The sequence below is a fragment of the Uloborus diversus genome, chromosome 1 (genome assembly GCF_026930045.1).
Source record: "Uloborus diversus isolate 005 chromosome 1, Udiv.v.3.1, whole genome shotgun sequence".
In the NCBI taxonomy this organism is placed as follows: domain Eukaryota; kingdom Metazoa; phylum Arthropoda; class Arachnida; order Araneae; family Uloboridae; genus Uloborus; species Uloborus diversus.
Genome location: NC_072731.1, coordinates 125,582,169 through 125,597,870, shown reverse-complemented (window position 1 = coordinate 125,597,870; position 15,702 = coordinate 125,582,169). Strand labels below are relative to the sequence as shown.

Below are 15,702 nucleotides of genomic sequence, written 5' to 3'. Positions count from 1 at the left end.
ACAGAATCTCCTCTTCCAGAAAGTCACGTTCAAAATGTGAGTCCTTTCCATCAAATTCTTTTTCTGTTAATTATCTATCTATGTGCTGTGAAATATGTTTATCATGGAATGATAGTTGTCCGGATATTATGCTGGGAAATTTAATACAGGTCTTTTATCACGAAAATCATTCAACATGGAAAAATATTTCGGTCCTGTCAGTTTCGTTTTAGTTTTTCCCTTTATATACGCACTTTGGTGACTAAGTTAAGGAATTGCAGTATGCAAATATCCAGAAGGCAGCAGTATCGGGCACAAAATGCATGAATGGACAGTGTAATGGCAGGACTTCGCAGTCAGGTGGTTCGTGTCAAAAGGTTTTTGATGTAGTTATGGCCTCACGATGGGCATCAACACATTTTGAATACAGAATGGTAGTAGGAGGTAGACGCATGGGCCACTCTATTTAGGAAATTGTTACAAAATTCGACATTCTGAAATCACGACTATTAACCCCCTCTCCCCCTACCTAGGAGATAATTCTGGTTTCGAGCTTCGTCATTCAGTCCTGAGAGTCGACGACGACGAGTTCGTTCGGATCAGATTCAGAGAATACAACTCATTCTATTTCTGTATTGACCAAAAGAGATTAATCTGTAAGAAAAGACGTGGTTCTACCAGCGCATAGGGCCAAGGCTGAGAAGGTAGCTGAGTTCATAGTTCTTTAGCAAAAAATCTAAAAATAAAGACAGATTTACCAAAATGCTAAATTGTCAAGGATTAATGGATATACGCTTTCGTATCTTTCTAAATGCCTCAGTCTTGTTTCATCGCCAGTTGAAAATTAAATTGAAAATTCACTCAGGAAATCTTTAAAGAAATAAATACATAAAATATATATATTATTTTTATTTGAAATAAAAAAAAATTAAAACTTTACCTCCCATTGAGAGAACACAAGTTCGTTTTATAAAGCGGCGATAATCTCCTCACAAAATAATGCACTTGTTGGAGGGGGGGAAGGAAATAATGCCCCAATTAGACTATGCATTGTTGAACTAAACAGTAACTTTAATACCTTAGCTAAGATTTGTAATAAGATTATGTCACTGTTGCCCACCCTCTCCCCAAGAGCAATGGTGCATCTCCTTAAATGCTACTAGTCCCCCCCTAAAAATGTCAATGGCATAGTTTACGGCTTAGCCGCCCCCCCCCTCCTGGGCATGCCTGATTAAGTTAACTATCGCCATGCCTGTTTCCTCTTTTGGATCGGGCATTTTTTAATTTGTTTTTGCTTTAGGAAAAAACCCAGGCTCAGGGATGTTTAGCGAAAATCGACCGTAAATATTAAAGACTGGCTGTTTCAATTTTTAAAAATAGCAATTATCAAGTATGAAATGGATGTATAAGCAAAGTAATAATTTTAAAAATGCGCATTGGGATGAAGCATTGAAATTTAATCATACATAGGGGAAGCTGATGTAACGCACGGACAAAATTTACTTTTCAATTTTTGCTGGTGTCTGGGAATGGATAATCGATCGGGAAAAAATTCTGGCAGAATATACAACTTATCATCTAATTTGGCAATTTTTGTCAGATGAAAATCTCAAAGCTTTCAACCTGAAATTTTTTTTTCTTAAAAACTATCTTTTTTGTCCGTGAGTACAACAACCCGTTCACCCCACGAACTGGTGCCTTTGTACCCATGGACATGTAAAAAAATAATATATAAATATGTCTGAGGAACGCAATTATACTCAATACATTTTCATAAGCCATTTTATATTGAAATACTTCAAACATAAATTGAAAATAACATTAAATAAAATATCCAACAGAAACTAAACTTTGAAAATTAATCGAAGGTTTTCCCCCTTTTTTTAATTGTCCTTAATCTTTAACATCAGTGAACTCTTTAAAAAGTTATTAGTCTTAAGAGAGTTAATGATATTATGAATAATTAATATGTTTAAAAAAAAAACTAGATTCATGATAGTATGGCTCTCTATGTACCTACATAATAACTTCAATTTATATGCAAATTGAAACTTTTAACCAAAATTAACCCATTACAACAAACTCAGTTTAGATTTAAAAAAAAAACAAAAATCGAGAAAAGTCGACTTCAAATGGAAACAGGTGGGATTGACGGCCTGTAGATCCTACAAGTGGGGGTTACTTCAACACTAGATCTTCAAGCTTTACTTCAAATTCATCATCATTGTTGAAAGCAAATTTCGGACGTTGATGACAAGGCACCATTTTGAGGTACTTCACATTGTAAGAAGACTCAGGTGTGACCCAAGGAGACTAAAAATTGCTGTCCGTGGGTACACATGGTTGTGTGTCCTTATAAGTACAAAGGTTTTGGTTTTGCAACGCAGTCACATCGACAGGACCACAATTTTACAACATTAAAAATCAGAAACAAAACCTTCAAAATATAGGGAATCATACCTACAAAAAGAATAAATAATACAATCCATGATGGACGACAAAAAAAAAAAAAAAAAAAAAAAAAAAAAAAAAAATTGCTCATTTTTTTACTTAGATCCTACTAAAACCGAAAAAATGTGATAGAATCTTAAATGATCGTTTGATGACATTGAAACTTTCTGGGGTAATGTAGAGGGCTGTGACGCACATGTTGAACCCTAATTAGGATTTTTCTCGAGGATATCCGGAATTTTCCGACCAACGTTCGTAGGTACAACCGTCCGTGGGTACAGCAGCTTCCCCTACTGTAAATTTAAGAAAGTCTTCCGAGTCGGTGATAGTACTTTACAATTGATGCAGTGAGAAGCAAAGGGATGTAGGGGAGACCGGAACAAGATGACTATGTTAAAAATTTTTGTTGTTTATTAATTTATTTTTAAGGATAGTAAAATTAATTTCACATGAGCTGTTAGAGTAATCCTTTGTGGTATTAAATATATTACCATTTAATTTTTCAAATAAAAATAACGAAGGATATTTTTATTTTTTCATGACCTTAACAAATCGTCATCTTGCCCCAGTTGTGGGGCAAGATGACAACGTTGAAAAAGGTTGAACACATTTTATGTTTTGAATATGTTACCTAGTTTTAAAAATGATAACTGTGTTTTTACATATTACAAAGCATCAAATTAAGCGTAATCCATTGAAGTGTAATGTTGAAGTGTTAAGTTGTGCAGCGAACAATAGACACAAATAAAAATTCCATTTTCATAACTGGAACATGCCTCATGCCACCACTCTTGACTTTTACAGCACTGGGTCCGTTCTTCTGTTGGAGAATCACAATATTCCTCTTCAGGGCATCTTATAATACCATTTTTTGAAGTTGATGTAACTGAATTGCTTGGCATGAATTGAATAGACTTGGACCTAAAGCAACTTAGTTTGAGTTTTTTTTACTCCTTTTTTAGCTTTACGAGCTTATTTTTTCTGTTTTTTTAAAAAAATAATCCTTTTCGTCCTTTCGCTTTGCTCTTTGTTCTGACATTTCTTTGATGGGTGTGCTTGTAAAAATGTTTGAGCTCAGTTTTCTGCTTTTTTTTTTTAAATCAAATTGTGTTGCTTTAGGCCAGCGGTTCCCAACCGGTGGTTCGCGAACCCCTGGGGGTTCGCGAGAGGTTTTCAGGGGGTTCGCGAAAAAAATATTGTAATGGCAGAGTTTTAACATGCCTGTTTCGGATGTTCAAGTGGTTTCAGGCAAATTTTGTTCCTTTTTTATTCATTTGTCTCTCGCACATTCGATAGTCTTAACATGAAAATATTTGCATACTTCCTGACACATTTTACATTTAAATGGTTTACTCTGTCATTGCAAAGTGCCAGTTTTAGCGCTTCCATTGACAATGATAGCCCTGAAGCCATGCTGAAAAAACTCTTTTTGTGAATACAGTGTCCTCAGATGAAAGAATTTGAAAGCTTTCGTCTCCTCACAAGCTTTTGACAGAAAAGTTTGATTAAACTTGATAAAAACATTACATGGAACACATACGAGTGTCTAAAATATTTTGTTGTTTGGTTTCTTTACCATTTGAGTCCGACGAAGAGCTATGGCTCTTCTTTTGTGTTGAGTCAAAAATGCATAGAAGTGAGATTACGCTGTTGTTAGTTGCTATTATTTTCACACTACATCGACTAGAATTTACTTCGAGCTTTATTGTCGAAAAAGGGAAAGAATGGCTAGAAATCCAAGAATACCACGGGAAGTATGAAAAATTAGTTACTATAGAAAATTTTCGTGGTTGAAATTTTGGCAGTGTGAGGTTTACCCAGTAAAAAAAAAATCAACGGAATTTAACCATGCAACTTAATTTGCGCTATATGTAAATAAGGAATTTATGAAATTTGTGTAGAAATTTTCTCTTGTAGTAAGTGAGCTTAAAACTATTTGTCTTGGTAAAAATTATGTAAGAATTGGAGTAAATGCGTATATTGGAAATAGACGCTTCTATTATTTTTTAATATACGCCGTTTATTCACGCAGTATATCTTTATCAAACAGTTAGGCTCGTAGTCCTTTTCAAGAAGACTTAGACCTAGAGATCTGTCTCATTTTATTTTAAGAAAAAAAGTTCATTTAGTTAATCTGAGAGTTCCCTGAAAGGTATTTTAAAGATCATTTTTTAATTGATTTCTGATTTAGTTGTTGGAGATAAATGTATCCTAGGTCAGAAAAATGTCAGCCAAACTTTATTTTTGAGCCTCTTTGTTCCACAAATATCCCATTTTCAAAATTTTTTCATAGTCGATGGAAGCTCAACACAGAATAATCACTGTGTTTATTTTTCGGTGAATTTGTTTTGTATTCATTTTTTGGCTATAGTAAGTTTTCAATGGGCAGAAAAATGACGCATCAGGAGCTAGAAACGATGCGATGTGTGAGGTGGCAACCCAACCGCATGATAATGTTTTTTTCACTGCAATAGAAGATAGTTTGCAAAGTTATGCGAGATTTATGATTGTCAATAATCAACAGAGCAGAAGATTCTTTGTTTGGTTTAATTTAGTCAACTAGTCATTTGGTCAACTAGTTTATAAATAGCCTCTGTCACCGGCTTTCGAACGACACCTCCCTTGACTCAATGCGTCCTTTAACCTCAGAGGAGATAGAAGCGCAAGGTCGCGTGAACAGACACACAGACAAATCAGCGTTTTTACAAGATTTAATAAAACGTTCAACATAGTAACTTTAATAAATTCCGAAACACGGGGCAAGATGACGAGCTCGTCATCTTGCCCCGCGTTTCGGACCGACATCTTACCCCGAACTGCCTGTTTGAACGGATTCTTCTCCATTGCCATAAGAGAAGGCGATTAATTAACATTTATTCTGGTAATAGGTAGTATTTAAACTAAGTTACTCATGAATACTAAAGAGACACAATATAACTTATCTGTATCTGTAGCAGAGTTTATTTACAAATGCATAAAAGTTAGATCGTAGCAACAGTGAACAATCAGAGCTTCAGAACTAACACAAATATGGCGATTTCAGCGTCTCTATACTATTGCTGAACGAACAGCAGATAGGAGAGCCAGTAGTGTGCAGTAGATGCTGTTAACTGGGGGGAAACGGAAAAAATAAGGCATTCCTCATTTTGCCCCGGTTTCCCCTAAGTTTATTTTTTAAAGTTTCGAGTAAAACCATGGGCGGATATATGGGGGGAGGGGGCTCAGTTTTCGGAGGACTTTTTTTTGTATTCAGAAACAACACACCTTCCAAAATCTTTTTAAAAAAATCATGATTTTTTTTCCTTTGAATATGCTTTAGTAGTGAAAATGAAGGGAATAGTGAATGTCATTTTCTGATGGGAGAGGGAAAAAAAGTACATTAAAAACAGATAGTAAAGCTGTCACTGGAGTGCTGAAAATGTGTCTAAATTCACAGTTTTGGACTGAAAATCATTAAAGCAAGTATTTTCATTAAAATGGAAACATATTTTAAACGAGCTAAGCACTCAGCTGCAATACTTAAAATAATCAACTATTATTTTAACAAATTATAAGCTAACCCACCCCCTTCCTCCTCTAACAGAACGGTTTACTCGTTGTGATTTGTTTTCTTTATCTTCTGAATGTTTTTTTCTAATGTGCGTGATTTCAAAAGCCAGATATTTTGAGATTTTATTGACGAAATATTTTGAAGAATCTTCTGGTTTCATATGTTCAAAAGAAATTGGCTCACTTGAAATGAATGCTATTCCAAAAGAAGCATAGAGCTAAAAAATTTTTGTACTGCAAAATACTGTTACGTGTAACTGTTTCAAAACTTAATTTCACATTTTCCAGAATCATGCATTGTTAGAAAAAACGTCTGAATAAAAGAAAAGGTGAGAAAGACGAAAGTGCACGAAAGTTTTGCCTATTTTTTGTAAGATTACTTTACTACCTTATGAAACGTTTTTATAAGAAATGGGAAGCATGTTACCTCCTTTCTAGCTACCTATTTCTTGAATCTGTACACACTTTCTTTTAAAGCGTATTTTACTATTGACCATTTTATCTTTTAACTCATTGTTGTATTTGTCGGTGGGTTGCAGGCGTTATCAAAAACCAATTGTACCGACAGTCGATGTAAGCAAGTAATAATGCATTATCTTTTCTTCTCCCTCGCTCTTTCTCTCTGAGGACTGCTGTCATTGATTTGTCAAAAACAATTTTACTGTGTATTATATCTTGATTTGAAAAGAATATACAGGGTGACCAGTAATTAACGCGCTGATGTTAACAATTAATTCCTCAAAAACTACTGATTCAAAAAATTATATTTGAATTCTAAAACAAAGTACAATACATGGGAATTTGTTTGATTCATGATCGATGCGTCTTCCATCTCTAGCTAGATTACTGCGAAACGAATAGCGAAGTTCTACATCACCCGCTGAAGTCGAAGTTTCAATGCTTTCAATTATAAGTCTGAATCGCAGTTTTCAAGTCTTCAATGCTCTTGGGGGTTTCTAGCGTAAACTGTGTCTTTGATATAACCCCACAAAAATGAATCGCTGGGGTTTAAGTCAGGAGAAGAGGATGCCCAATTAATTAACATATTTTTTAATTTTGAGTACCCTAAAGTGAAATTCCCCCTCATTAAAGTGAACTTCAAGCATATCAAGCACTTCCTTGGTATGTGCGGTAGTGCGCCATCTTGCAGAACCACGTGCTTTAGAAATTCAGCTCACTTGGAATTTCTGGAATGAACATATTTCCCAAAGTTTCCACATATCGTTCAGAAGTGAGTCTGGGTTCGTTGTCTTAAACTTAAACTCAGTCGTAAACTTTCTTTGAGTCACAACTTGGCTGTTGTTCTTCGAGTAATACGTTCGATCCATGAAAATGTGCTCATAAACGCTATATCTCGACATTTTTACTGAAAAATAAACAACTAAAGCCAACTCAATGAGACTGCCCCCCCCCCCCCCAAATAATAAAATCCGCCAACGCACTGAATTTAACCGTTAGGTTTGTACTTGATCCGACAAACAGTTTTCGAGAAGTTGAGATTTCTTTTCAACGCGTTAATTATTGGTCACCCTGTATAACTTAAAACAACTTTATTTGGCTATTTTTTAGAGAGATTTTTGTCAAGCCAATTACCCCTTATAAGGCTTCAAAATGCCGAATTTTATATCTTTTTTTTTCAAAATTTTTTCCGGGGGAGAAACCCCTGTATCCCCTGAAATTAGATGTTCTATACCTCACTTAAAAGGGAGCCCTGCGTTCCACAGTTGATACTATTCCCCCTCTTAAGGTCAATTTAAAAGAACAGCGTTCACCATATTAAGAAAAAAACGACACAAAAAAGTAAAGCACGACGTCATATATCACAGAAAAAAAGACAAAAAACATGGGGGAAGTGTGGGGGGTGGGGGTGGGTAGAAAGAAAAGTTGTCAAATGTACAAAACGGAATTCATACCTAAAATAGTTTTTGGGAGCTGGTCAAAGTGTAAATTCCATCCTGATTACAACTAATATTGCTCAAAAAAAAAAAAAAAAACTTTTCCCTCCCTCAGGTTTTCAGTTCTAAATCCGCCTATGAGTAAAACACGTTTTTAGTTCAGACCCGAGGTACGCTTTTATTGATTTTTTTCTAAATCATGTTGTGTATTGTATAGCAGCGCTCACCAGAGCTACTGGTGCCATTTCTTGGCCTAAAACAGAGGGGAGGTTCTCCAACCGTTTGTACTGATTGTCACCAAAGGTTTAATTTTCGCTCTTTCATTCCTTTGCTTCTCACTGCCTCAATTGAACTTTATTGTAATTTATGTTAAGCCACTTCGGGAAAGCTCTCGTATAAAAACCTGCAACTATGTACCAAAAATGAGAATTGATTTAATTTATTTAAAAAATAAGCAAAACCCAACATCATGCTTGAAATTAAAAGAAACTACTCTATTACTTCTTTTTCTGATTTTTTTTTTTTTTTTGCAAACATTTTTCAGGCAGCGGATGAAGTATTTTTCTATGGCGGAAATTCCAAATCAGAATACCTCATTGCTCGCATTGCCAGAGGATGTAATCAAGAAGCAGAAGCTTGGATCTATTTAAAATTGGACAACGGGAAAACTTATCAACTGGCACAAACGTCTAACTATCAGCAAGCAAGTAGTGCAACAAATAAAACATTTTCTTGTGGGGGTCTGCAAATGGAATATTTGTGCCCAATGAGAAGATGGAAAATATATTACTGCGGAATGCTTGAGTAAGTAAATTCTTACTGCTAAAGTTGTTTGCATTAAAAAAAAATCTTATTATTCTCGAGATGAATGTTGATACCTGATATCTTTAAAAATAATTTTCATCAAAGGGAGGGGGGGGGGGGGGGAGAAGCAAAATCAAGAGGGCCTAGAAACAAAAAACGAATAATTATTTACATTCATGAATATAAGTTCTTGATTGCTTAGATTGATTTGAAATTAAAGTTAATTAACAGAAATTGAAATAAAAATATTTATTTTGCTACGAATGCATGAAACCCTAATAACAAAAATCAAATATCATTTAAGCAGACCAGATGAATGTCTTTTGCATTGTGCTCTTTGTATCACCTATTTTTAACATTGCAGAGTTCGAAATATTTCCGTTTTTTATGTTGCTTGAATTTGAGGAAATAAAAAAATGTGTGTAAGTTTCTCTCTCTTTTGATCAGTTTTTTCCTCCAGCGATTTTTTATTCCAGTTTTCGACTAAGATAATTGGAAACATTCACAGTTGTCCATCTCCACCATTTTTTTTAATTTAAAAAACTTATTATTATTATTATAGGGTCATTCCATAGTGACTAACGTAACATTCGCAGCAGATTTTCTAACTCTTTTTACTTACACCGGGAGTAAAAATAAATGTGTTTTGGTTTAATATGCAGATTTAAAATGTACAAGGTGACTATTTTACATTTCTATCAAGAATTTGAAGCAAAATAAGCGCTTGCAGGTGTTTTTTCACCAAAAAAGGCATCGTGACTAACGTAACATTTTTACAACCCTGAGAAACAATGCTTATGTTACGAGGCAAATTTTTCTGAAACTAACGCAGGCATTTAAAATTGGCCGATATATTTGTAAGAGGTGAACAATCTATTTTTTAAAATGTACTACAGATTTATTACAGATGAAGCTTTTTTGGCCCTTAATGGTACTTTTACGAAAAACTGTGTGTGACTAACGTAACGTGACTAACGTAACCATCGAATAACAAGCAATGAATGCATATAAAAAACCTTTTGTAATTAATCTCTTGCTCTTATATTACTTTTACACTTTTTAGTAAACTTCTTTGGGTTGCATTATGGTTCTTTTTTTACTTTTTTTCTATATTAGTGTAAGAAATTGAATGGAAGGATTCAGTTCAATTAACTCAATTTGAATGTGCAAAAAAAAAAAAAAAAAAAAAAAAAAAAAAAGAAAGAAAAAAAAAACTGCTTTTACAAACTGAATAACATCATTTTGGGCTAATTAAATCTTAAATATCTCTCTTTTAAAAAATTAACTTTATGCAAGTTGATAGTTTCATCGAATTCTTGTATTTTGCAGATATACTAGTTATCGACATAAGAAACTCCTAGTACTTTTCAATGGCATATTAATTTTAAGAGTTTACTGAATCATCGAACGAATAGTGTTGTGCATCCTATTGAATTAAAATGTAATGTTGAAAAAAAAAAATATTTGAACGTTTTTCCAGATATCACCGCAAATGCTTGAATTTCTAAATGATCATTCTTGCATTTTCTGAAATATATGGCAGCAGCGCTTATTGTCACTGTATCATGTAACATCTTAAAATGTTTTCCAACGAGCAGCCATTACTTCATTTTAATAGGTGGAAATGTATTTTCTAAAAAATAGAGACGTTCTCCTTTGTTAAGACTGTATTTCTATTATCTTAATTTTTAAGCTTGGATTCTTGTGTTGAATACACATTCAGCAAAGTACTCATTTTGCTTTACTCAGATTTTTTTTTAAAATAATTCTTTAAATTGGAGGTATCTTTTTAAAGACTTTTAAAAAGTATTTTTCTAAGTAAACAGAAGATCTACAATGTAATATTTTTCACCCATTAAATTTTTAATCAATATAGAATGCCTACATATTCAAAACTGTTCATGAAAATGTACATTAAATTAAATAAGATTTAAATATTAGCAGTCATTTTTAAAATGTTACGTTAGTCACATGCAAACTGTTACGTTAGTCATAGCTCAAATGTTACGTTAGTCACACTAATTATTTTATATCTACTAATACTAAAATAAATATTTTGCACTTTTTAAGTAGATATGATACTGATGTAAGAAAATAAAAAGTGCTGTTTGGTTCAATCATCCGGTTTCGTTTCTAAGCAGAAAATAGTACATTTTCGTGACTAACGTAACGTAAATATTTTCAGCGAAATAACCAAATTAATTAAAATACTTATCTTATAATGTATGCAAAAAGAACAGTCAATTTTATTGGGCCAACATCTAATAATTTAGAATAAACATAGTTCTTTTAAAAATTTGCAAAAATTTTTACATTACACAAGAAAACGTAGACGCATGTCTTTTGCACATGCTAACACTTTTCTACAACCTCGCACGTTTAGAGCCAGACGAAAAACACCGAAGGAAATTTTTGCAAACTGTTACTGGATTTATATACTAGAAAGTATGTAGAAGGAAATGATAGGTCACAACTAAGGCTTTGTGGAAAAAAATTTTCTGAGGTTGAGGTTGACATTTCTATGGAATGACCCTATATGTTAATGATATGTGTGTGTGACTTGTGAGAGGAAGAATTCGTTTTTCGGAAAACAAAGCAAGTTAGATGTTTCGAGGGCATTTGGATCTTGATTTAGTGATTAACACTAGTAAAGTAGAGAGTGGGACATTATCAAAGCAGTAAAAAGTTGTATTTTATGATTTGTTTATACTTGTCTCGAATCAACTCCTTTTTTTTAAAAATCCAATTAGCAAAAAACAGTTCGGGGTGAATCTTTCTAAAATGTGCAATTGAAGAATAATTAATTTAAATCTGCATTTTGAAAGTTTCAAAATGTCAAGTGTTTGAGGGACGGGACACCAAAAGAATAATTACCCTGAGGTCGGAAAATCGTTCCCTGTTGATATCTAAGAAATTTTCTTTGTAAAATTTTCATTATTATTAGAATACTTGATTTAGATTTTTTTTCCTTTGATATTCTTCAGCAACTATATACCTCAAGACTTTGGAATGACTTTTTTTAATGAGCTCTTAAAATTATTTAAAATGAATTCATTTATTTTTTTTTCCGTTTGAAAATATTTTTGCTTTCTTTCTCTTTCTTTCTGTTTCAGCTCCAGTATTGATTTTACAATTAGTTTTGAAACATGAATCTTTTTTTTTCCCCATAAGAATTTTTTTTTTTAAATTACTAGTCTGTTTTTTTTTTTTTTTTTAAATCCCTTCAGAACTCACCTTAAAATGAGTGACCTGAAAACGCGGAAATGAGAGTTTTTTCTTAAGCTAATTCCCCTCAAGAAAAAGTAAATGAAATATTTTTAAATGTAAGAGTTTTTTTTTTAAATTCTAAACACCATTAAATATTTTTAGGGAGGAAAAAAAAATAGAACCGACTTCAAAACTGCAGCTGGAAATTATTTTAAAAAGTAAAAAATAGCTTTATTCTTAGAACACCATAGATTCTACTTTTAAGCTTTATTTTTTGAAGTCGGCGCAAAACCAATAGATGCAAACTTATGCAGCCATATTCCGTTTGTATTTTTCAAAAAAAAAAAAAAAACGCTCAAAATTAAGCACGAAACATTAATACCGTAACACAAATATGTTGTTACCAATATACGATTGCTGTAGAAGAACCTTGGTCCATTAAATTTATATTTGTAATAAATTATTATGGGGGCGTATTGTGTTTTATCTGTCGTCTTTGCGAAGTCTTCAAAAATTATGCTTAAAAGCAGTATTGGTAAAAACAATTATCTACAAATACGATTATTTCTTACTTTTTAGAGCAATTTCCAGCTGCAGTTTTGAAGTCGGTTCTATTTTTTTTCTCTCAAAAATATTTTTATTTCATTCTTTTTGGTTTAAGTGTATTTCAGAAATAATGTGATGTTTCGATCACGTAATTTCACCTTATTTTTCCGCATAGATACTCCCTCCCCCCCAATTCAAAAAAAAAAACTTAGAATTTTTGACATCTTGAATTCATAATATGCTTTTCGCAATCACAAGTGTGTGTATGTGCGTGTGTGTGTGTAGACGTATGTGTGTGTAGGCCTGCGTGCGTGCGTGCGCACGCGTGTGTGTGGGTGTGTGTAGGCGTACATGTGTGTATATGTAGGCGTGCGTGTGTGTGTATGCAAGCGTGCGTGTATGTAGGCGTGTGTATGTATGTTGGCGTGCGTGTCTGTGTATATAGGCAAACAAATAAAATATTTTGATTAAACAATTTTTTTTTCTTAAGTTTTTTTTCTTCTAAGTGTAAGTATTTCGCTCACGGCATAAAGGGCTACAATTGGGGAGGATTCTTTTTCTCTTCATTTCTTTCATCTAAAGATATGCTCTTTGCCAAAAGTAAACGTTTATTTTAAGAATTTTTTTATAAACTTCATGGATGACATACATCTATTTCATTGTAGAGAGAAATATGAAGACGATAATGATGCAGTCAGAATTGCTTTTGTGAAGTTCACTTTTCTGTAAGTATAAAATTTTAACTGTTCAAGACAAAGGGTTTAAAGACAAATACGCGCTTTAATTTTATTATAATTACTTCCTTTTACATAGTAAAGGAAGTATTGTATTCACAAAGAAAATTTCACTCAAATATCGTTCTAAATTTTTATTTTGCTCACCCCCGAATGAATGTTGAGTAGTTTTTTTTGGTCCGATCGCACGTGCATATATACATAAAAACGTATGGACGTCCGAAACATCCATTTTGACAATCCCCGCGGTAATGTGGTTGTTTCCTTTAGTCAAAAGTACTACTTTTAGTCACTGAAGTTGATGGAATGAGCAAAAAAAAAAAGACATGGGCCCAGAAAATACTTTCATTTTCCCAACAGTTATTTTTTGATTAATTTTTTAAAACTTCCGATTTTTCAAACAAGGTGTGGTCTTTATGACGTCACAAATGATGTACTTTAGAGCATTCCACAAGGCATTCCACGAGGCACAAGTGGAATGCAGGCTGTCGTCAGTGAAACGCTTGCTGTCTAGAAAATTCAGAAGCGAATTAAATATTCCGCTCTATGCTTGCTATCAACCATATCGTTGCAGCTATATATGAGTAAAGAAGTGAATTAAATATTGCGCTTTGCGCTAATGGCAACAGGGAATGGCAGTTCATCGTTTGTGATGTCATGCGCAAAAGCGTAAAAAAATAAAACTGAGTACTTTCGGGAACGACCCCATTACCACGAATTTTCTCGTGACGTCTGTATGTGCGTTATGTGCGTATGCATGTACGTAAGTATCTTGCATAACTCAAAAACGGGATGACGTAGAACGTTGAAATTTGCTATGTACATTCTTCATTGACGTAAAAGGAAGTCATGTGATGCACATTGGCTCATTTATCTGAAATTCGTCGGAGGGGGGGGGGGAACAGCATAACGAATGCAGAAGTCCTTCGAAAAAAATGTTTGACCTACGGTCCCAATATCTTAATCGGGCTCTAACTTTTGGTAAAAAACTTTTTTTTTTTTAATTTTTTTTTAAATTTTTTAAATATAATTGATAACATTAAAATGTTACTTATTTTTTGTTGTCTCACTGCATTTATTATTCCATCATCGATAACTTGGCATTTTCTCAAACTCAGTTACTTTTCGATCCGCAATAGGTCGAGTTTTCGAGATTCTAGGTTAACGGAACAGTAGCAGACAAGGGTCCTGTAACAGACAGTCGTAAGTTTGGATTTAAATGATAAGAATTTTAGGCAGGTAAAACTTATGTTGCTGCGACCCATGAATACGATGTAACCATCTAGTGTAATGAGAGTGAATTTTATGAGCCAGTTGGTATTTACAAGGCAGTGGTGGAAGGTTATGAATATATACCACGACGTCTGCCGGTGTTTCTTGTTCATTTCAATTGAATAAGGTTGTTTTAGATCCAAAAATAAAAAAAAAAAACTTTTGCAAATTTTGAAGAGAAAAGGGGAATTCTGTACATTACTCATCCTTTCCTCATCCTATCTGTTACTGAGTATCATCAGAATTGTCGGTGTCTGTTACTGGGGGTTGGATCTTTTTTCGAAATTCAGCAAATAAAGATAGAATCAATTGATACAGAGGATCCAGAAGTAGCCAAACGTTAGATGAGATGTAGTTGCATGAGAGAAAAATCGTTTTAAAAGTGTAACTACATTAAAAGTTTCAGAAAATTGAGTTAACCTGAGAGAGATGTCTTAAGCATGTTTGTTACTGGTGCCGTTACTCTACTGTATTAAAAATCAAATACTAATTTTAAAAGTTTTATTCAATTTTCCTGTGATTGTGCTGTTATTATCCAGTTTCCATAACTTTGTGTTTCAGGTGGAAAGCTTCATCCGACCTTTATGATTTGAGCTACGACCTGAATTCGAGTACGCTCGCCAGTTGTCGAGCCGATATGGAATGGAAGTTTCCCTATTACCCTCGTTTACGGAGGTGAGTTTCAAGACAAGTTTCCTTTATAATTGCCTGTTACTGTCTTGGACAGTCATTTAGGTTAATTTGAACTGATTAATGCTTCTTAGAAAACTCTATAAAAAAATTCCGAAACGTTACAGATTTTTTCCCTGGTAACGTTACGGTATTTCACGGGTTTCCACCAGTTTCCTGAAGAAAAAAAAGCAAGTATCTTTGCGTAAAGTTCCCAGAATCACTACAAGTTTCATAGATGCAGCGTTTTCACTGTTGTGAAAAACATTTTTAGCTACCAGTATAAAGATACACTCAGTTTCTATTTTAGGTGTTTCGCCGCCAGCTCAGTTACGGCCCTACCAGAGTGACTGAGCTCTAAACGAGGGCGAAATGCAGTCTCTGGCATAGATATACACTATTAAAACTACAGGTTTCATTTGTCAGGGGTGAAACACTTGTTCACCAGCGGCACCCAATATGAAGCCGAAATGGCACCTCTAACTAGGGTGAAAAATAGTCACCTTTTAAAAAAGCTGCGGGGGGTGAAAAGAAGGAACCTACGAAGAGAGAAATGGCACCCTTACTAATTTCTACTGTAGATCCTCCTCTCCTCT

The 15,702-nt window shown here is 33.8% G+C and overlaps 1 protein-coding gene across 1 annotated transcript in view; it reads left to right on the top strand.

Moving 5' to 3' along the window:
- The first annotated feature begins 4,056 nt into the window (after positions 1–4,056).
- The window catches only part of LOC129234812 (uncharacterized), an 80,331-nt gene continuing 68,685 nt past the window's right edge, over positions 4,057–15,702 (top strand). Inside the window, exons 1-2 of the mRNA XM_054868746.1 lie at positions 4,057–4,184; positions 14,999–15,112. Coding sequence (XP_054724721.1) covers positions 4,057–4,184; positions 14,999–15,112 — 242 coding nt within the window. The remainder of the gene's footprint in view (positions 4,185–14,998; positions 15,113–15,702) is intronic.